General features: G+C 50.1%; 1 protein-coding gene across 5 annotated transcripts in view; it reads left to right on the plus strand.

Moving 5' to 3' along the window:
• The window catches only part of RHPN1 (rhophilin Rho GTPase binding protein 1), a 30987-nt gene extending 9817 nt beyond the window's left edge, over window positions 1–21170 (plus strand). The window contains exons 2-15 of one of the 5 annotated variants that reach the window (XM_027784326.2): window positions 521–639; window positions 4578–4706; window positions 8114–8207; window positions 8581–8658; window positions 9678–9802; window positions 10110–10276; window positions 10831–11018; window positions 11187–11343; window positions 13422–13541; window positions 15752–15946; window positions 16239–16315; window positions 17371–17517; window positions 18803–18961; window positions 19118–21170. In XM_027784326.2, the coding sequence (XP_027640127.1) occupies window positions 521–639; window positions 4578–4706; window positions 8114–8207; window positions 8581–8658; window positions 9678–9802; window positions 10110–10276; window positions 10831–11018; window positions 11187–11343; window positions 13422–13541; window positions 15752–15946; window positions 16239–16315; window positions 17371–17517; window positions 18803–18961; window positions 19118–19312 (1950 nt within the window). In that variant the 3' untranslated portion in view covers window positions 19313–21170. The remainder of the gene's footprint in view (window positions 1–520; window positions 640–4577; window positions 4707–8113; window positions 8208–8580; window positions 8659–9677; window positions 9803–10109; window positions 10277–10830; window positions 11019–11186; window positions 11344–13421; window positions 13542–15751; window positions 15947–16238; window positions 16316–17370; window positions 17518–18802; window positions 18962–19117) is intronic. The other 4 variants (XM_005235804.3, XM_027784327.2, XM_027784329.2 and 1 more) reach the window with 4 other exon arrangements.
• The last annotated feature ends 1085 nt before the right edge of the window (window positions 21171–22255 follow it).

The following is a 22255-nucleotide window of genomic DNA, read 5'->3' on the forward strand; positions in this document are numbered from 1 at the left end:
ACCTCTTGCCCCTGTGAGACAGAGGGATATTGCTGTCTGTTATTTCTTGAAGTCGGAGATTAAATGTTTCCCTGTCTGCAGAAAGTCCAAGCCAAAGCCAAGGAAGGAGGCAGGGATGGAATTAATTTACTGCTTTGTACAACTCATTTCTCCACCCCCATGAACTCTTGACTTGCTGCCTGCACTCAATCCCCTAGAGCCAGCAGGAGATGTGAGCACATATAGACATAGGGTCACATCTGTTCCTGAGCTTGAGGGTTATATTGAGCTCATCTGCAGCCCCTTGGGTCTTATCTTGTGTCTGGATGGCGAGACCCTGGGAAGGAGATGCTTAGTTCCTGTTCACAGCTGTGTTTGGGAAGCCTTGCTTAGAAAATAAATCGCTGTAAGCAACATGTGGTATTAGATAGTAAACCCTTTATTTCAAACGAAATGCTGAAAGTGCCAGTTTTAATCCCAAAATGGTGGTTGTTTGCTTTTTTTTTTAATTTGTTGGTGAGACCCTGCCCCTCTCTCTCAGCAGGGCTGCGACCCCTTTGCCCAGACCCAGCGCAGCAAACTGCAGCATCGCCGGGCAAGGATTAACCAGCAGATCAACAAGGAGATGAGGATGCGAGCGGGGGCAGAAAACCTCTTCCGGTGAGTCCTGGTCCCCAGAGCATCTCTCTGGCCCAGGGATCTGGCTGGAGGTGAAAATATGGCCTTGATGTCTAGGAGGCAGGTGATGCTGGCACTCCCCTGGCTATGGTTGGGGTTTGCTCAGCCCTCTCTTGACTTTGCAGTATTCATGCTAGAAATGCCTGCCCTCCATCTGGTGCAATGCTAATGCTCTGCATATTCATGAAAAATGATGACTTCAGTGCCCTGAGAGACTGGTACAAAGCAGGATGTGAGCAAGTGGAATAACAGAAATAAATGTTTAACTAGGATTGAGTTTAGACACCTGAGCTCCTGTCTGATAACCCCAGCAAGTGGATCAAATCCAGCTTTAGTTCTAAAAATCTATAAAAAAGCACAGGCGCAGTGCTTCCACTGGAGCAGAATCTGAAAATTCAAGTATGTCTTTGCAGATGGGCACAGTCCAGTGGGTCTTCACCCTGTTGGAAGATGCATTTATGGGATGGCACCTTTGCATGGCTTTTAGATAGCAGCTGGTCCAGCCGAAATGGAACCAGTGCATTACTGTCTTCCCCAGCAGGGTGTTCATGATGCAATTGCATTATTATTTACATTTTTTTGCATGCAATTGTGTGCTCTTTTATTTTCTTGTTAACCCAAGGATGATCTTTCTTTTGTAGCTCTTGTGTGTATCTCATGTTCCTGTAGGATACTGGAACACGTGCAGGGTGGGCAGGTCTGTTAATATAAGAACATATAAGGCTTCCCTAAAATAGTTTTTTGGCGTATTTTGCCTGTTTGATATTTTCGTTTTTCCCCAATAAAATAAAATTGACATTTTACTTCTGAATGTGAATGTTTTAATATCAGTTGCATGTTCATGTTGCACCTGGAAGAAGGGAGTAATAGTTGCTCCACCAAACTATAGGAAGAAATGGTATTTTACTGGTGGGTGAGGACAGTGTGGCTTCCTAGGGGAGGCAATGTTACAACTCCCATACTCTACTGCTTCAACCAGGCTGCCGTGCCTCATCTAATTTAAAAAAAGTCATGAAATCCCAATGTCTGCTGCTCCACGTGACTCCCTTTTATTATAAAAAATTAGGAGAAAATGTGCTGGCTCAGCAGAAATGTGCCCGGCTGCAGTTTTAGTGTGAACAGCGGGAATCAGAGCCACGTGCAGGGGAGTGAGCAAAAATGTGATGCAAAACACATCTTAATTACTCTGCCAGGGAAATGCACTGATGGGGCTTTTTTTCTTGTTGTTGTTGGATGAGCAGTTTGAATGTCCTTTCGTAGCAGCCAATTTTCCTCCCTCCCACAAGTCCACTTTGCAGCTGGGTAAAGTAATAATGTGGGTTTCTGGGCGCTACGGTTCTCAGAGCTTATGAAACAGGAAATCTGGGGGGGGAGGCAGGAATCAAGCTTGTGCATGAGATTAAAGGTTGGGGGGGATGGTATGTTGTAAGTCTAAAGGTTATTGCTTAAAAATTAAAGACTTGAGTTGCAAGGAGAAACTTCCTTTATGTCTCTCTAGGCTAGTGCTAAATGCAAACGGGGATAAAAGCTGCGGGTTGCCCAGCCTGGAGTAGTGTTTGCAGCTGAACTTGTTGGTTTCTTTGCCTCTGAAAAAGAAAAAAAAAAACCAAACCCCAAACCCAACTCTGAATGCTTTACAAAAATAATCTCCCAAACTGTTCTGTTCAGCGTATCAGTCTCCTTTCCTGGAGAGGTTGTCGTGAATGGTGTGTTGGAAAAAATGCATGTGGTGTTTGCTCAGTTAAGAGGGTTTGTTTGCTGGATAAATAAATGGGTAGAGGCAGCGGAAACCTTTTCCTTTCTTGTTCAAATACTGGTGCTGAGCAAAGCAATCTGGGAGATAAAGGTGTTGCCAACTAACCAGTTTCTTTAAAAGAAAGCAAAAAAATAGATCGGAAATCTCTTTGGTGTTAACTAAGCAAACAGCTGATAACTTCACTGAGGAGGCTGATGGAGACACATAGGCTCAGCTCTTGCTCCGGGCAGGGGCCGTGAAAGCCTCGCTGCAGGTTTGCTCACAGAAACAATTGAGTGATTCCCTAAATTACCTCTCTGAGAGGTACTGTGCTCTTAATTGCTGCGTGTGGCTCTTGTACAGTGCAAACTGAGTGCCCCAATGTGACTTTGGGCTTTACAGCCTTAACCTGGTGGCAAGTCCTGGAAACACTTGCATGTGCATGCAAAATCCTGCAGAGCAAAACTGGGCTTGACTAAGTGCTATGTCCTTTCTACTGCAGAGCAGGGGTGAAAACACTGGTCAGAAACATATCGTGTGTATGTGCAAGTGTTGCCTTGGTGTTGCTGGGTTGCAAATCAGCACAAATCAGCTTTCGGTAATATAAGAAATTAAAAAATTACTGTTGCCAGCTAGGGGCAAGACAGGGAAATTCTTTAGTTCATGTTGAAGGAAAATTGTAGCAACGGTAGTGATGCACCCATGTCTTGGAGGTGTTGTGATGTGTGGAGGACTAGAATAGCAACTAAACATTGGTTTATGTGGAAAGAAGATGATTACTGTGCTGATAACTTATGCAGAATTGCAAAAGTGCTGAAGGATGTTTAATTGGAAGCAGCCGCAGAGATCTTGGGACCTGCTGTGGTTTTGCTTTTGTTGTTTAGAATAAATAAATAAAAAAAAAAGCATTGGTCTTGGGAAATCCCAGCAAAGGGAACTCAGGAGAGTTGATGCTGAAGGACCAGCATCTTAAAGAAAACAGCATAGCTCCTTCTACTACCCTGAGCCAGGTCAGGGCAAAGCCCTGATGGGATGCTATCCACAAAAAAAAAAGTCCAAGGCAACATCCTCTGCAAAAGCTGGGGGAAAGTGGTGCCCTGGCCAAGCAGACCTTGTGCATGTGGTGTTTTTCCTGGAGCCTGATGTGATTTAGCATGAGCAGCCAAAGCCCCTTTCAGCTCTGGGTTATCTCTCCCTACTTTCCTTCAGAGCAGATAAGAGGGGTATAATCAGCCTGGGAGCTTGTCTTGCTCCAGCAGGCAGCTGAAATCAATCCTTGATGTTTACATCTCCTGACATGCATGAGCAGGGAAGGGTCCAGCTCTACCAATGGGTGAGCACCAGAAACCTCTCTTGCAGAGGGGTTGTTTGCACCCAAAATAAGTTGTGGTTTTTTTTTTTTTGTTCCTCAGACCCAACTATAAACCACTTTTATTTGATGTGGGTGAGGGCCTTGAGTGCTCATAGCCAAATCTGAAGCTGCGCTGGAGGGTGGGTGCATGGATGGGCAAGGGGAAGGCTGCTCTGGGGCAGAAATAACAGGCTCATCTGAGCAGGGTGCAGCACTGTAATGAGTTTGCCTGGCCTTGACCTCCACGGCACAGTGATCTGGATGCTCTGAATTCCCCGATCCTAAAAGTCTGAGAGAGATGGGGTGGTTCAGGCTGGAGAAGAGAAGGCTCCAGAGAGACCTTGCAGCCTTCCAGTACCTAAAGGGCACTTACAAGAAAGACAGGGACAGGCCTTTTAGCAGGGCCTTTAGTGGTAGGACAAGGGCTAATGGCTTTAAACTAAAAGAGGGTAGATTCAGACTAGATATAAGGGAGAAATCTGTTACAATGAGGGCTGTGAGACACTGGACCTGGTTGCCCAGAGAGGTGGTAGGTGCCCCATCCCTGGAAATGTTCAAGGTCAGGTTGGGTGGGGCTCTGAGCAACCTGGTCTAGTGGGAGAAGTCCCTGCCCATGGCAGAAGGTTTGGACTAGATGACCTTCAAAGCTCCTTTCCAACCCAAACCATTCTATGATCAAGTGCAGAGCAAGAAGCATGGTTCTGTAAGATTTGGATAGATGCACGCGGTATTGCGCTGCTGGATAACTTAATCTCTATTGGTGCAATCAAATGGTGATAAATAAAGGCATTGATGAAATGGGAGAGGTTTGATCCCCATGGTGTTGTCTTGCAGGGCCACCAGTAACCACAAGGTCAAAGAGACTGTTGCCCTGGAGCTGAGCTACGTGAACTCCAACCTGCAGCTGCTGAAGGAGGAGCTGGAGGAGCTGAACAGCAGCATGGATGTGTACCAGAATGACAGGTACACCAGGCAGCGAAGCCAGGCGGGCAGCTGCTTGTGGTGTTGGAAGAGTAGCTTGCTTGGTTGGGATTTGATTATTAGTACTGTTGTTGTTGTTATTACTACTTTTTTGCTCTTTCTGAGAGCAAGGCAGCCTTTCAACTTGCACCCGTTGTTTTGCCTTCCTGCTCTGCAGAGGGTTTGGCCTCTGGCAGGGACCACAAGGTGGTGGCTGGAGAATAGGAGAGGACTTGGGCATGGGCTAGGCTTGCTGGAAAAAGTTTTTCATTCTGGGAACATCAGTGTTTCATTTATAGAGCTGCAAGGAGAGCTAACTCAACAGCTTTTCCTAGCAGATACTTAGATATTTGGGAATGAATGGGTACACCCTCTGGACACTGGTGTCCCAAAGCAGGAGGAATAGCAGGAATCATCTTCACTTGCATCACCCCCCTTTCCTGAGCATCCCACTGGAGCATGAGTTTTTTCCAGGAGGTAAAATAAGGTATTTCGTGGAAGAAATTGAAAGTGTGGCTTCTTAGTTGCCCAACCTTCTGCTCTGGCTGTTCTCAGAGCAGGCTACTCCCCGAATTCTTTTCACATTGAGGGTATTGGGTTATTTTTCTCTCTTTCTGAGGTTAGACCTTTTGTTAATTGAAATGCTGTGTTGCTTTGAAATGCTTACCCAGTCACCTTGATCTTGACTGACTGGTGCAATAATCCTAGCACGCTCACCAGCAGCAAACCAGTATGCCAGACTGGCTCAGCCATGCCATTTTGCTGGGTGAGAAAAGCAGAAATCCCTGAGGCAGAACATACCAGGGATGCTGCAGCAACGTGGGAGCCAATGCCTCTCCTTGCCTTCCTGAGATGGATGGGTGGATGACACCAAGCAGAGTGGTGCGGTTGCCATGCCTGAGGGATGGGATGCTATCCGGAGGGACCTGAAAAGCTGGAGAAGTGGGCCCATGTGAACCTCATGAGATTCAGCAAGGCCAAGTGCAAGGCCCTGTGCTTGGGTCAGGGCAACCCCTGGTATCAATACAGGCTGGGGGATGAAGGGATCAAGAGCAACCCTGTGGAGAAGGACTTGAGGGTACTGGTGGAGAAGCTGGACACGAGCTGGCAATGTGAGCTTACAGCCCAGAAAGCCAGTTGTGTCCTGGGCTGCATCCTGAGCAGCGTGGCCAGCAGGGTGAGGGAGGAGATTCTGCCCTTCTGCTTCACTCTGGGAGTGTTCCCCTGTGGAGCACTGCATTGGAGCATGTCCCGTCCTTGAACTTTGGGGTCCTCAACACAAGACAGACAGTGACCTGTTGGAGTGGGGCCAGAGGAGGCCACGGAAGGGCTGGAGCACCTCTCCTGTGAAGAAATTCTGAAAGAGTTGGGGATTGTTCAGGCTGGAGAAGAGAAGGCTCAGGGGATACCTTCTTGCAGCCTTTCAATACTTAAAGGGGCTTATAAGAAAGATGGGGACAGACTCTTCAGCAGGGCCTGTAGTGATAGAACAAGGGGTGATGGTTTTCAAGTAAAAGATGGTAGATCCAGACTGGATGTGAGGAAGAATTCTGTTACAATGAGGGCTGTGAGACACTGGGCCAGGTTGCCCAGAGAAGTTGTAGAAGCCCAATCCCTGAAAACATTCAAGGCTGGGCTGGACCAGGCTCTGAGCAACCTGGTCTGGTGGGAGATGTCCCTGCCTATGGCGGGGGGGTCAGACTAGATTCTGTGGTTCTATGTCCATCCACATGCTTTTCCTAGCACATGGTTCTCCTTGAGGGAGGATTGCTGTGCTGTTGGGGGTGCACAGACATGCGAAGACCAGGAGAGCATCAGTGACTCCATCCTGTGGGTTGCTTCAATATTAAATGTCAGAGCAAGATGATGTGGGTATAGGTTTGTGGCATCCCCTATGGGGAGAAGGCTAAGGGAGCCCATATCTCCACCACCCTTGGGTGTTTGCTGCACTCAGAGGGCCTGTTACAGTCTCTGAATGTAATCCTGGGTGTTGGCCCTTCTGTGCTAGAAGTAGGGATGCGTGCAACATTTCCTGTGTTGTGTGCATCCTCCCCAAGTTTTTCCCTGTCAGGGTGGCTCGGCTTTTCCAACCTGCCACTTGTTTGCCCTGGTTTAAAAAAGAAAACAGCAGCAGCAGAAACCCCAAAACCCTGCCCAGGCCACACAAAAGCCCCTTTGTTTGCTCTAGGCATTGGATTCAAGCAGAAATCTTGTTAGGGAACGAGCAGTAATGGCTTTTCTGCACCAATTATAGCTCTTGAAGCTGTTTATTCAGTATGAACAGATGAAAATGTGGGTGCAACCTCTCTGCCCTGCTCCCCAGGTTTCTGCAACTTTCTTTGCCTCTTTGCATGCTTGGAGTAACGAGTGGTGTGCTATCAGTGGTTTCTGGAGGGTAACAAGCGGTGGCTGTTTTGCAAACCTGGGTTGGTGAAGGCTTGGTCCTGCCTGATCAGCCTTCCATCTCGCTCACTGCCAAACTTTCTTGTCTCTTTAAACGAGTCCCCTGGGAGGCCAAGTGTCCAAGGACATGATCACATGGCTCTGTGCCAGGGCTGGGGACTTCCCCGAGGGATAGCTGGGTATCAGGGAAAGCGTTTGCAGAGCTGATGTGATCTGCAGGTACCACGGCCGGTTCGTGTTCCCCATCTCTGTATACAGGAGCTGGATGATGGGTCCAGCTTTGGGGTTCTTTGCAGGGCTGTAATTTTCTGCATGCTCCAGGCTCTACTGCTTATACAGACAGCTTCTTTACTTCTTGGCAGCAGATAATTAAATTGCCTGCTAAATCCCCAAAAAGGTGGTCTTTCCTGGCTGTCATCCTGCAGCACTTCTTCCTCAGTGCTGCACAACTGCCCTGGTTTTAATGTTGAAAAACAAACCACTCCCAGCTGGGCGTTCCCAGAGTCATCATGAGCTTGTTACAATATCAAACGGGTTCTGCGATAGGAGCTATTATTAGATAACTGCTTTTCATAGAGGTAGAGAATTTCAGTATCAGGTGCAGCGCTGCAGCCCAAGGAAGTCCTTGTCAGCACCAAAGCCCAGATTAGCACATAGGAAGTGGGTGAATCCATGACCTGTGCACATATCACGCCCAGTTCGCAAGGGTAATTAAAGTAATTTCGTTGCTGGAGCTTATTTTGTTACTACTAAATTTGTTATGGAGAGAAAAACAGAAGCCCATGGAATAAGGGTGATGGTTTCAGGTTATTTTCTCTGCACCTTTTCTTTTGCACTGCCATTCCCAACATCACATTGGAAAGAGCGTCCTTCTGCTGTGTGTGCTTCGGTCCTGTTCTAGTTTTACCCTTTAATAGGAGCAGCACAAGCCCAGGGTAAAACGCTGCTTCATTTTAGTCCCTGACACACAGGGTCTTTCCAAGGCTTTTAAACCAACCACCAAGTAGGTTGCTGTCTTCTTCCAGTGAGTCCATCAGCGTCCCCATGATCCCTTTGGGCCTGAAGGAGACAAAGGAGCTGGATTTGCTGGCACCACTGAAGGTGAGCATTGGGGATTTGCACACTTGGTGTGATTGATGGAGGGAAGGGACCAGGCACTGTGGGAGATTTTCAGCCGGTGGGTATGGTTGGGTGCCGCAGCAACTGTGAAACACCTTCTGTTTTGGAAGAACTGCAAAAAATAAATTTATGGGGAGGAGCAGGACTTAAAACATGGGGAAAGCAAGAGATGAGGGTCTGGAGATGCTGGAGAGCAAGAGCTGGGCAACGGGGAGATGGTTTTCCCTGGTGCAGCTTTCCTTGTGGTGAGAGCTGGCAAGTTGCTTGAACAGAGTCACTTAAAATCACCCTTTGAATCGTGAAAATCTGCCTTGAAGCGTTGCTCAGGTTTTTCTTTTCTTGTTTCTGCATCCAGGATTTCATCAGCGAACACTATGGAGAGGAGGGCATCTTGTTTGAAAAAGAAATCAAAGAGTTCATGGAGCTGCGGCAGGTATGTGTCTCTTGATTGCAAAGTCTGGCTTTGGCTTGTCCAGAAACACTCATTGGAGGTGCCGTGTCTTGCTTTGGGGGTTCCCTCATCCTGTCTCCAAACTGCACCCTTATGCTTGTGTCTCAGGATGCGGGATTCCCACACTAGGAATTTGGTTCATAGGTTGCAAAATATTACAGACAATTCAGTAATTGTTCTCTTTCCCTGTGCTTGTCCCTGCTGACCTAGAACTGAACAATAACAGCAATAAAAGTTGTTATCTATTGCCGGTTTATGAATATTAGTTCACCCCCAGCAAAGCTAAATAACTGCTCTCGCTCCAGCTAGCGCTTGGAGAAGAGGAAATATAAAGCAATCCAGTAAAGGTGAATTTTCTCCTCTCCTACAAAACAGCTCTCATAAGTAACTTCATGTTTTGCCTTGCTGCGAAGCTTTGATCCAGGAGAGCGGAAAGAAAGAAGCTTCCTCAAGCCCTTGTGAAGGGCCTGATCCTGCTCTTCAGGCTGTGGGAAAGGAGCCCTGCAAAGCCAGAAGATGGGAAAAGGCTCGTGGTTAAAATTAGGCATTAGGAGAGCTCTGACCCTCCTCACTGTGCCAGGTCAGAAGCTCAAGAACTTTTTTATTAAGAGCAAAAAATCTTATTTCTTCCCTAGCATTTCTTTCATCAGACTTTGCATGAGTTTTTCTTAAAAAAACCCATAAAATAAAATAAATATTCCAGCTTGGTTTACATGAGCATTGCCTCCAGCATGGTTACCAAGCTGCTGGCTCTGGATTTGGGTGCCCCAGCACCAAATTGGTGCCTCCCCAACCTTTTCTGTGGCTGAACTGGTGCCAGGGGGCTGCCTCCCACTGCTGCACAGCATCTCATCTACTACTGATCCGATCCTATTGATCTAATAACTCAGGTGGATTTCTCTCCCCTGGGTTGCCCAGCATGTGCAGCTCCATAAATCTGTCATTTCCCCTTCTGTTTTCCCCCTCTTCCTACCCACGTGTCTCCTCTCCCATCCCTGCAGGCGATGCGCACCCCGAGCCGCAATGAAGCTGGGCTCGAGCTCTTGATGGAGTATTACAACCAGCTGTACTTCCTTGATAGCCGTTTCTTCCCTCCCACCAAAAGCCTGGGTGTCTTCTTCCACTGGTTGGTGCAGCTTTCCCTGTCCCACCTGGGGCATCATGAGTTGGGAGGGAGTTGGGACCAAGCCTCCACGAGTGGGTTCACTCCCTCTGCAGCGAAGTTGGGGCTGGTAGACAAGAGGAGTTGGGTTTGCTGTTGCCCTGGGTGGGTTAATTAAGGGAGTCAGGGGAAAGCACTTAGCCCATGGGGTTGAGTCATGACGGAGACAGTAGCCGCAAGCCCATGCGGAGCGCTGAAAACCCTTCAGGATCCTCCTGCATCTGTGGGTGAGGACCGGGCATGGGCAGCTCTTGACTCTTCCCTTCCCCAGGTATGACTCCCTGACGGGGGTCCCATCCCACCAGCGGGCACTGGCCTTTGAGAAGGGCAGCGTGCTCTTCAACATCGGAGCCTTGCACACCCAGATCGGAGCGCGGCAGGACCGTGCATCCCTGCCGGGGCTCAACCAGGCCATCGATGCCTTTCAGAAGGCGGCCGGTACGTGGGTTCCCCCCTTCTCCAGCTTCCCGGGGGCATGCAGGCAGCATTTCCCTGGGGTGGGAATAGTCCATACCAGTGCAAGAAGGCGAGGGAGCAGTTGTGCAAAGAGGGATGAATACAGGTCATATCCAAGGGGCCCCCAAAGTGCAAGTTGGCACTGTGCTGCTCCTATAGGTTATGAAGAGGAGCTGGGACGACCCAACAGACACCCAGAGGGCTCTCTGTTGGTACACAGCAGTAGGGGTGTCCTAGCTGGGGAGAGGAGAGATGCTGTGAGCATCTCATCTGAGGAGAGACCCTGTGAGCAGCTGAGGAAAAAAGGGACCCTGGCACTGCAGTCATCCAGGGCTTTGGAGAAGAAAGCTGTGGGCACAAGGATGGTTCAGATAGCGAGGGAGGGACCCCTGACCTGTGTACCCACCAGGTATGGTGAGATGTTTGATGTGCAAGCTGTGTTGCCAGCTCTTTTCCTCTTGCACCACTGGTGGTCCAAAAGTCTGACCCTCGTGCTTACAAGCCCAGTGGCTACCAGGAGCTTCTCCCATGTGCAGGTGCCTTTAACTACTTGAAGGAAAACTTCTCCAACGCTCCCAGCCTGGATATGAGTGCCGCCTCCTTGAACATGCTGGTGCGACTGATGGTCGCTCAGGTCCAGGAGTGTGTCTTTGAGAAGATGACCTTGCTGCGTGCCCAACATGACTTCCTTGCCCGGCTGCAGCTCGCCCAGGAGGCAGCAAGGGTGAGTACCTTGGGGAGGAGAAGACTTTGTGGGGCTGTTACCACTGGAGAGGCTCCTTCTGTGGTCAGCCATACTGCCCAGGAAAGGACAGCCTGCCATCACTGTCTCCTGATGGGTGTCCTACATCTCAACCCATGGCTTAGAAGTTTGTCTCTTGATGCCACACAGGTGGAAGATGTCTACTCGCTGGTGCACCAGACGATGACCCAAGCCCATGTGAAGGATTACGTTCCTTTCTCTTGGACCACCATGGTCCACGTCAAGTCAGAGCATTTCAAAGCCCTCTCTCACTACTTCGCTGCCATTGCTCTTTGTGACTGTCCTGGTGAGTGTAGTGCCTCAGAGGCAGCTGCTTGCTCAGATAAGTGCTGGCTGCACATGGTAGGCTGGTGTTTGGGAGGGATTGCAAAAAAAGAGAAGGGAGGCTTCCATAGGGTAGATGGATATAAACCCTAAAGTTCTGGGGACTCTGAGCTATTGATCTTGCTTATTGACTCAGTGATTCATGCACAGGGCATATTTCCCCCATATTTCTGGTTTGCGCAGTGGTAGCAAAGTCCTTCTAAGAAGGTTAGCAAAAAGGTGCTGTAGGGATGTCATCTGCTGTCCCCTTTGAGACTGGGAGGGTAAACAGAAGGTCAGCTACCTGCTGGCCATGCATGCGCTGATGTCCTCAGCCAGGCATCCTCCAATGCAGGCAGGCCAGCTGGGGGCTTAAAAAAAAAAAAAAAAACCCCAAAAAAACCAAACCCCAAACCCCCTCAAACTTAATTGCCAGCCTTGTGGCTGGCTGCTCTGGGAATCCCACGGTGGTGGGGTGCTTGCAGCAGGGTACACGTGGCTGTGCCAGAGCCTGGCTGACGTGGATCTGTGGAGCCAGCTGGAGTGTGAATGTGGGATGTGACCTGTGATCTCGATCTGTGCCATCACTGGCACCCATGCAAGCAATTTCGGGTCGGGCAGAGGATCTGGGGGCAGGCAGCTAATGCGTGCTGTGTCCTGCGGTGCTGACCCGTCGCTTGGTGGGGTGGCTGAGGACAGGCTGGGAGCCTTTCTGGGGGATGGCTGCTGAAAGCAGTGCTGTGCCACCGACAGTGATGGCTGCCAGACTGTCCCAGCATCCTCCCCCGACTCCGGAGCCTGCCCTAAATCTTGCTGCCAGGCTTGTGCTGTGTGGGCGTTGCAGAAGCAGGATTGAGCAAGGAGAGCTGCTGGGGCTGTGACAGGAGAGAGTAGGGTGTCATGGGGCTGGAGCAGCTTAAAGACAGAAAACAGCAGAGGATGGGGATGCAGCTGTGTTTGAATGCGGTTACAGGGGACAGGACAAACTTTTCCCCTAATGTTTTGAGGCTGTTTGTCCTGGTAACCTTAGGTGCTGAAGGAAACAAATCTTCAAGAGATGCCTGATTTAGGTGTTCAGGTATTTTTTTTTTCTCCGTCCAGAGCATGCTGTTGAGAACCCACATGCCTGCTCGCTGCCTCTCCCTGACCACCTTGTTCAGAATAACAAATCTTTTGCTCTTGTAACCAGCGGGCAATAAATTCCTTATGCTGCAGTTTAATCCCTTAGGGATGCTGGCACAGACAGGGCTGGCATGGGGAGAGCCAGCCCTGGAGCTGCCAGGTTCCCAGTCCACTGGATGCTGATGCCAGGGTGCTTACCAGGCTTTGGGATCTTCCATTTGGACCAGCAAGTCCACAGAGCTCCCTGGAACCCTCTGGGTTGCTTCTTACTGCACTCTGCACCCAGAGAAGGAGGCTACCAAGCAACCCTGAGCTCCCTGTGAGCAAAAGGGGATTAGGAACAACTTTGGCTGGAAATAAAGGTGTAAAAAGCACACGTACAGAGCCCAGCATGGTGCTTGGAGCACCTGTGCAAGCTGTATCCATCTTGGTTTCTCCGTTGAAGGACCCACTTGATTGTACTGCAAGCTCCCTGCCCACGCGGGGGTCCCAGGCAAGCAAGGAGGGCTCATCTCCCAAATTATGCTTTAATCTGCTCTGCTCTTGTGCTTTAGTTGTCTGACTTGGCTCTGTGTCACTACCCTCCAGGTGGGGAAACCCCAGAGCTCTTTATTTCCAATGCTGCTTCCAGACCGGAGCAACAGAGGGAAGGAAGCAAGAACCGGATACCTCTGCTTGTGCACAGAACAAATCCTGCACTTAGTTTCAAAGCCTGGTGCAGCCTTGAATGTTGATCACTCATCCCTTTCCCCGTCAGTGAGGTCTTGGTTGTTGCAGGGTGTGGTTGGGTGAGAGGAAGCTGCTGCTAAAGTTACTGGGGCCATGGGAATGTGGATGTGGCTTCCTGGTCCCCTTGTCCCCACTGCCGTGGGGGTCTGGGTGGCCAAGCAGCACCCTGATGTCTCTCAAAGCCCATCCCCACCCGTTTGTTTTACACAGTGGCATCTGATGCTGAACTGCCAGAGCAGGAGAAGGCTTTTATCCAGTTCCATGTCACCATGCCAGAGGGGCCATCACTCCGTGTCCTGCTGCAGGACCCCGAGGAGAGGAGGAAGCTGGGTAAGCACATCAGTGGGGGCAAAGCCCCCAGTTCTTGGAATGAAACCTCAATGCGCAGGCAGAGCGCCCCATTGTAACCCTAGCCTTGTAGGCATGGTCTCCATGAAGATGTACGATGAGCTGCTGGGGGAGGTTCTCCACCATGCAAAGACACCTTTTTGGGGGGCTTTCTTTGAAAAGAGCCTCTCTTAGGAAGGCAGGAAAACATCACAGTTCCCTATTAGCGTGTTGAGGACCAACTCACAGCTTGCACCAACCTGTCCAGCCAAGTTTGACAGTAAAACCTCAGGTGATGAGGCTTCCTGAGCCAGGTAGCATCACCCAATGCAGCATGGAGAAATCCGTAGGGACACAGAGATCCTGAAAGCTCTTTGGCTTGGGCTTGTCCCTGACTTGGCTTGATAACAAGAAGACACAGCAGATGCCAGGGGGTGGCATTTTTAGCTGTATCAAAATGCTTGGGAAATGAGAACTTCCTCCCATGTGGATTTTCAGCTTCAGGGGAAAAACAAAGCGTTGCTTATTCAGCTGAAATCATGTTTTGGCAGCCTCTCCCCAAGTGAGAGCAGACTCAGCGCCCTGATTTTGGGGTGTTGTCTCCCATTTGCCTCCCCCACGAGCTGCCTCCTGGTGCTCTTTCCCCTCATTGCACACATGTGAAAGGAGACAGGTCCCACCAGGAATGAGTTTGTAGTATCACTGGCCCCAGCAAAGTCCTGGCTGCTCGGTCAGGTTTCACTGCTGGTGACAGGAGGTGGAGGATGTGCATGAGGAGACTCCTTAAATAAGCCCCGGAACCAGTAACGCCACCCTGACACACTCAGCTGCAGTCATCTGGTTTCACAATTTGCATCAGCCCAGAGCTCTGCCTGCTCTTCTCGGGGAGTGGGATCCATTCAGCGTCTGCTGGTGATAAATGAACATGCAAATGCCAGCTGAAGCTGTGGTTTTGGCTTACAGGAAGGGAAGAAGCTTGCAGCAATAAAATTATCCCCCTGGAAGGGTGTTTTTTCCCCCTTCCCTTGTCTCCTTATTTGTCTTACAACATCTTTTTATCAGACATAATATATTCCACCACCTTCAACAGAGGAGACATAAGCTTGCACAATTTCCATGCCCAATCTGTGTTCCCCGTAATCTCTTGGAAATAGCAGGAGTCGTTGACAGTTGTTAAAATCTAGTTGTTTTTTTTTTTTCCTGCTGACAGTGGGTGCTTTGATAAAATATAGTTGATGCATTTGATACGGTTTTTGTGGAGGAGTCTCTTCCTCTCTGTTTTCCATCCAGCCTCAAAATCTTTCCTGGATTGCAACTTCTCACAGGGGAAAGTGGAGGGCCTTCAGGCCGCTGGCTGTGGTCCTCCCAAGTCTGGAGCGAATCCCGATCATCTCCCTGGGTTAGGTTGCCACCGTGTGTCCTAAAATTGGAAATGCTACAGGCACACGTGTTTCTATGAGACGTGTACATATATAGAGCGAGCTTTTTCGGTAGTTTAGCATTGGATACGGGTATCTTGGTTGCAGTCTCTCGCAAAGGAGATGTTCGCATTGATATCCGTGGGTCATCGTGATTTCGTCTCTTCTGGCCATTTTTCATCTGCTCCGTTTTCACGAGGGTGGAAACACGTTGAAGGCAAGTTGAGAGGAGCAAAGCAAGAAAGGATGCTGAAGATGGAAAGCAGGACCTGCGGGGCAAGGAGAAGGCTTTGCGTAGCCCAGAAAAGAGGGAGACGTGTTGCATCTTTCTGAAGCTAAAAGGCTGTCACTAGGAGGACAGGGCTCAATTGTCCTCTCTGTGCGTCCCCCCGGGGGGTGCAAAGCAATGGAGAGAAGTTAATTTGTGGAGGAGATTGAGGTTAAGCATTAGGAGGGACTTCGGGGGCAGCGCAACATGGTGGCAGCTCCCTCGCTGGCGCTTTTTGGGAACATCTGCCAGCTCTGCCACTGGCGCCGGGGGAGTGAAGTAGGTCACCCTTCAAGGTCCCTTCCCAGCCCTACTTCGAGGGCTCGAGCTGACAACTGGGACCTACTCCATTTAGCGAGTGTTGAACGCCTGGCAGGCTGCAAATGTGACTGGGCTGTCCCTGAGTCACATCGGGTGATACAGCCGCAGGGGCTGCTGTCATCCGTGGGCAGCCGAGCGAGAGGAGAGGGAACGGCGGCAGGGCTGCTCCGCTCCACTTGGGCTGCGATCTTTCTGCTCCCTTGCAGGCAAGGCTCATCTGAAGAAAGCCATCATGAAGCACGAGGAAGCCATGAGGATTCACGGCTTGTGCAAGATCCTGCGGAAGATGGATATTCTCCAGGAGGTCCTCTCCTTTGCCCACAAACGCTCACTGAGCAAATACTCAGAAATTGACCACGAAGAGGACTTCTTTGAAACTGGAGATGCTCCGGACGTTCACCGTAAGTGGTTTTTTGGGGGTGCAGCTGGGAAGGGGATTTGTGGCAGGTTGCATGGGGTAGGCAGACTCCACGGGGAGTTCATGGCATGTCGCTGTGGACCAGAGCTACCTGCACAGAGTAGTGGAGTGTCACAGGTGGGAGTAAGGGCTCTGGTTTGCATGTCTGGCAGCTACCTGAGCAGGTCCTGGCTCTTGTGGGTCATACCACCCCTCATCAGGGAGCACGATATAGATGCAGCAGCTGCTGCAACTACCTGACCCCTGTGCATGTGCTTTTGTCTCCCTACCACTAGCCAAAACGCACCAGAAACCAGAGATAAAATCCCCCAACTTCTCCCAGGTGAAGGTGACTGACATCTTCCACAGGCTGGTACGTACAGCTACGGGATGGAGGTTGCCCCAAGGGAGCAGACATCTCCTCCTCCCCTGCATGCTCTGCTTGCCTGATTTCCTTCCTCCCCACAGCCTCCTCTCCCTCTCCTGGTGCAGCCGCTGCACTTGCAGGCGGCTTTCCAAGGAGGATGAGTTGTCTCCTTGCAGGCAGTGACCTGTGCAGGAGGGGGGCTGGGAGGGTGCAGATCTGTCAGTGCAAGACCTAAATGGGTTGCAAATCTCCTCCAGTGCATGAGGGAGTGGGCACAGGTGTTTTGGGTGGGCAAGGACCGAAGGGACCTTTTAGAGGAAGCTTTTTGGGGGCAGGGTGATGCCAGCTGGGAGGCACCAGGAAAATCCCAAAGAATCTTTATCCCTACCGTCTTTAGGCTGACAGGGTCCCAGGGAGAAGGGCTGAGCTTTGGGGCTGCTGTGAGACCTGGCTGTGCTGTCCCTGTCCCCCAGGCACCCCAAGGGCTGCATAGCACTCCAGGGAGAAATAGGGTATCTCTGCGGCAGCAGGGAAAAACCTGAACCCCCATCGCCCCTCCTTGGGTGATGGGGTTTTTCCCCCTGAAGTGGGGAATTAAGGAGCCAGCTCTTGCCCACCAGAGCTTTCTGTTTTGTTTGCTCCAGGATTATAGTGTCTAAACTGATGCCGGCTCACTGACTGTGCTGAGACCACCTCCTCCTGCATTATAGGAGTGGGGCAGTGCCGGCAGGATGTCCAGACCTAAGCTCTGGGCAGAGAGTTGGACCAGAGACCTCCTGAGGTCCTTCCCAACCTGCACAAGACTGCTGCTGCATCTCATAAAAGTCAACATCTGACATGGGCTTTTAAGTACTGCTAGCTTTATGGTGCATAAATTGCATTTTTGGGTATGCAGGCAGGGTAAATCACAGAGCAGGCTCAAAATCACATCCCTAAAGAAATGCGAGACGGGCTTTCTTGCTGTGCCTCCTCCCTATCAGCAGGCGTTTTGCAAGGTTGCACATCCCCAGGGAGTTGTTCTTGCACAGAAAGGTGCTTTCTGTGTTTCTGCCTTACCCCAGGGGCCCCTTTCGGTCTTCTCGGCCAAAAACAAGTGGTACCCAGTGCGGCGAGTCCACCTGATGAGAGGAGAGAATGGTTTTGGGTTCACACTGCGAGGAGACTCCCCCGTCCTCATTGCTGGTGTCATCCCGGGGGGCTGCGCAGCCGTGAGTACCCCAGGCTCTTGCTGTCCCCATGGGGATGCTGGAAGTGAGGTGTCAGGGGTTGCCTTGAGAGGGGTACCCAGGTGGTTTTAGGTCTTAATGCTCAGTTGGTAATTGCATTGGTATCCTCAGGTGGAGACTTATCCCTGCCAGACCTCAGCCCAGGGCTTTGCAGATGGGTGTCACAAAAGAATTGAGGTGCTTTTTTTTTTGTTTGTTTGTTTTAGGAGATGGCTAAGAAAAAAAAATGGAGGTTAACTTAGTTTCTAAACGCTAGCAGCCTCTTTTTGGCAAGCACCCAGCTCCCTTCTCCCCCATTTTTGGGGCGTGAGTGGATGGAACAAGATGGAAAGTCTGAAACACAAGTTATCTCAGTGAAAACTCACTGTGTGAGCTTTCTGATGTATCAGAGGCAACTCTTTTCCAGCAGAAGCTTGCTGGAGCATCCTGGTGGGATGCCTGCAAGCGATCCCTCTCCTTCAGCACTATTCAGCATCAACCCTACCATCCAGAGCCCAGCATCTCTGTAACAACATGCTCCTTAGCAGCAGAATCAAATCCCTTTTTGGGAGACTAAAATCTTCTCCAAGACTGTTTATGGTTCATATCTAGACCAGTTGTGTCCCCTGGGCTTCACTGCACTCAGCTGGGGTGGGATTGGACTCCAGACAGCCACAGAAATGCAGGTGTCCCTGTGTGGACAAGGTTTTAAACCTGCGTGTGCTGGCTGAGTTTCTCCTATCTCTGATGCTGTGCCCACAGCCCTGAGCTGGCACGTGCTTTCCTTTAAGCATGTCAAGAGTCTTGTTGATGCATTGATATGGGCGAAGGATATACAAAGAACCTTGCTGATCTTGCTCTGTTTTCTCTAGGATCAAGGCTAGCAGGCAATATTTTAATTTATTTTTTTTTTCTGGAGACCTGTAGCATTTAACCTTTATTAAAGAGTCAGAGCTAGATGCACTTCTTGCAAGGCTGCAACAAGTCATGGGGCTGGGATTTCATAACATGCTGGATGTCCAGCATGGCCATCTCCAGCAGCTGCAGAAGAGATGCTTAGTCTTTAAAGCATCCTACTTTTGTGTGCACACTGCAAAGCAGATGTAAAATCTTTAGGATGATGAAGGCATCAACTGTCTTGTGCTGTAGGTGGAGGGTGAACCCCACCCCTCCCTGTGGCCCGTATCTCTGAAGGAATGGTACCTAAGGAGTGGGGGGGACACTGAGCAGACCCTGTGCAGTGGTATCCATGAGCTCACACATGTGCATCTTATCTCTTCCCCTGCAGGAAGCGGGGCTGAAGGAGGGAGACTACATCATCTTGGTGAATGGCAAGGACTGCAGGTGGTCCAAGCACGCTGAGGTGGTGCAGTTGCTGAAGAGCACCGGGGAGGAGGGAGTGGAGATTGGTGTGATAACCCTGCAGGGTTCGGAGGGATCAAAAGCCGTAAGTCACATCCCAAGCCTTAGGTGGGAAACTGCAGAAGAGGTTCCCAAGTGTCTTGCTCCCAGGCTGGAGGTGCAGGGCTGAAGCCGGGCATCACACTTGCAGCCCAGGTGCTGCCCTGGCTTCACACCCCTCTCCGCTCCCCTTCCCATACAGGCAGACAAGAAGGCAGCAGCAATGTCCTCGGGCAGCGGGATGTTGAAGAGCAACAAGGAGAACAGCCGAAAGAGCCTGATGAACAGCAAGAGTGCTAGCACACTGCTGGTCTGGAGCAAGAAGAGCAAGCGGAGCAAGAAGAGCACCTATGGTGTCCCCTTCACTGCAGTGGGAGACAATGAAGCCATGTACTGAATTGGCCTCTGGGCTAGGTTGTGTCCCGCGAGCTCTGGGGCTCGCTGCCCGTGAACCTTCACAAGCACCAGTGGCCTGTCCAGGCTGCACTGGTGTCAGTGCTGCAGGGACCCCCCTGCCCCGGGGACACGCCGCTGGTCGGATCCTCTCCGAAGAGGCAAGTGATGCACAGCACCGGACTCCTCCATCTCCCAACTCCTGTGTTAAACGATCCTCAGCTAAACAATATGGGGAAACACTGATTTATTCTTAAGGGTTTGTTGTTTGTCTTTCTGCTCTTAAGGGGTTTGGAGGGAGCTGTGCTTCGATGTAAAGCAGGGACTGGTTTGTGTCTTCTGCTCAGGTCGAGGAGCAGCCAAACCAAACCCCAGCCATTAAAGCAAAAGCTGTAACCCTCTTTAGCATCTCCTAGGCTTTCTCTGCAAGGTAGAAGGCGGCACCACTGCTACTGCTCACCAAGAGCTGCTGGCAGAGCCAAATCATTCAGCAGCTCTACCTTCAATGCCCCTTTTTTTTGGGAGAGAGGATAGCATCGGCATCGACCTATGGTGATCCCATCATGGGGTCTAGCACAGCCCAGCCCAGACAGCACCGGGCTGTGCATCTCTGCCGTGGTACCAATTAGGGGTGTCCCAGTGAAAGGGGTTGAAGTTAGAATGGGTTTGACCATTTTTTAGTGCTTTTTCTTTTTTTTTAATGAACGCCCAGGTTGTCCCAGCAAATACAGCCCAGCTGCACAGCCTGCTTCTTTGGAAGAAAAGGGAAAGACTCTAATGTGCATTTGTTGTCTCGCTGTTTTTAATCAGTAGAGGTGGATTGCCCTAAATATGTGAGTAGATTAATAGCTAAGAGCCTTGTTTCTTTCTTGGTATGAGATTAAAATTCCAGGAAGATAGCTCCTCCAGATTATTAAACTACTAAATTTGTGCTGGTATTGGATCTTGCACACGTTGCTAATACCCTAACACTATGCTGTCAGCATTCATACCCGAGCTGGGCTGATGGATACATGCATCTTGGTAATTGTACTGGAAATGCTGGGAGACTCCAAATACACACTTAGATATATTGGCAAAATTTTCTCAATCCCATTTCTTCCTTGTGCATTATTTTTCTGAAGGCTAAAGAGCTGTCTGGTCTTCAGTGCTTGGATGATCTTGGTAGGTATAAAATACCCTTCAGAGATGCAATTGTATTTTTGTACTTTTTAAGTCATGACAAATTTGTAGCAGTAGTTTAAAGAAGCAAACATGTACTGGCAGTGGGATATCATCACGAAAGCATCCCCCCAGGGTTGTACTGTGAGTACTTCTAGGTGGTTCAATGCCCACATGCCAAGCTTTTGGCCCTAGTTTTATTTAAGGAGAGCTAAAGGAGAGCTTCTAGCTCTGCAGTATTGACTGAGAGGCCTCTCCATAGACCGAGACATCACCAAACCGGATTACAGATCTGGCTGCCACCCCGAGGCCATCTGGTGCAGTCAGATTTTCTACGTAATCTTGCCAGCTGCTTGGCGCGGGAGTGCTAAGGAAAGGGGGTAGGTTCACAGAAAAGGCCACCTTGCCATTAAAGCATCCCAGCAGCATCTTCCCCCGGTCCTAAACGTGTTGCCAACATGGACGTCTCCGAGCTGGAGATGTATTTATTTAGAAGCCTGCACAAGCGGTGAGCCTGCGTGTCGCATTTCCACCCGCGTCACCCAACTCCTCTGTTGGCACTGGCGGAGGGAGGGGTTGTGTTCTGTGCGAGTTGGATAATTTCCCTAACACCGGTGGTTTGGTTTGTTGTTTTGTTGTTGTTTTTTTAATTTGTACATGGACTCACCTTTTATGGATTAAAAAGCACTGATGTGAAAACACTCTAGCGTAGCATCTCTGTTTCAGATTACAGATGGACTGGGTGCACCAGCTGTGGTGGGAAACAAGCCCTGGTTGAGCTCCAGAATGGGTCAGTTTTGGGTCATTTTTACATAAACCCGGAGCTGTTGAGGTTGGGGGAGATCATTTGGCTTTAGTTCGGCCTGACCCAAGGCAAACCAAGCTCCTAAGCATCCAGACTGAACCCTTGGTGAGCCATTGTCCCCATCTCCAGTGTGGTGTAACAGGAGTTGGTGGCTTTGTTGCAGGAGTTATTTCACGGAAGTAATGTGGGAGGTGAGGAGCAAGGCTCAGGCTGGATCCTGTGGGGAAAAAAGAAGGAAATCATTCAAGAGAGTCATCTTGGCTTCAGACAGCATATTTTGATCTGCTGGTTTTGGATTTCTAAAAGAGTTTCCAAACCCTTTGTTTTTGGAAGAGCCCATCAATGGGAATGAAGGCATCACTCGTGCTGGAGGAGCTCATTGGTGTGGTAAGCAGCAAAGACTTGACATGGGACAACTCCCTCTACTTTCCCTTGGGGATCTGTGTTTCACTGGATGCCACCCCCCTGCCATCCTGGGAGGATGACCAAGGCCATGGCTGTGGGGCTGGACTATAGGTCCTGGCAGCCAGACAAGTTGCTCGCTCAGGGAACGTGCGCCCCACAGGAGGTGAAAGGAGTGAGTAGCTCATCTTCAGAGACACACAGGTGGGTTTAAACACCCTTAGATGGGAATAAACCAGGGCCAATGCTTTCAACGTTGGGTTAGTGTATTAAAAGGGTGGTGGGGAGCCTGTATTTCTCCTGCCTACCAAGCCAGGGTTAAAACGGCATCTTTTTATGACAAGATTTTGTAATTTAAAGTGTTTCCCCTTTCCTCAGAGCTCCTGTACCCAGCACCAACCTCAAAACACTACTAAGATTTTTCAAGCCACCCACAGTAAGTTCTTCTGCTGCAGTAGATCCTTTTCCCACCTACATTCAGTGGATGTGGGAAACTCATGACTCCACAGCCGAGATTGCCTCCCCCTCTGATGACATGCTTTCAGATGAGATGCGTGTTCCATTAGCAAGAGCCTGTTG

Source organism: Falco peregrinus, chromosome 3, assembly GCF_023634155.1.
Source record: "Falco peregrinus isolate bFalPer1 chromosome 3, bFalPer1.pri, whole genome shotgun sequence".
Classification (NCBI taxonomy): domain Eukaryota; kingdom Metazoa; phylum Chordata; class Aves; order Falconiformes; family Falconidae; genus Falco; species Falco peregrinus.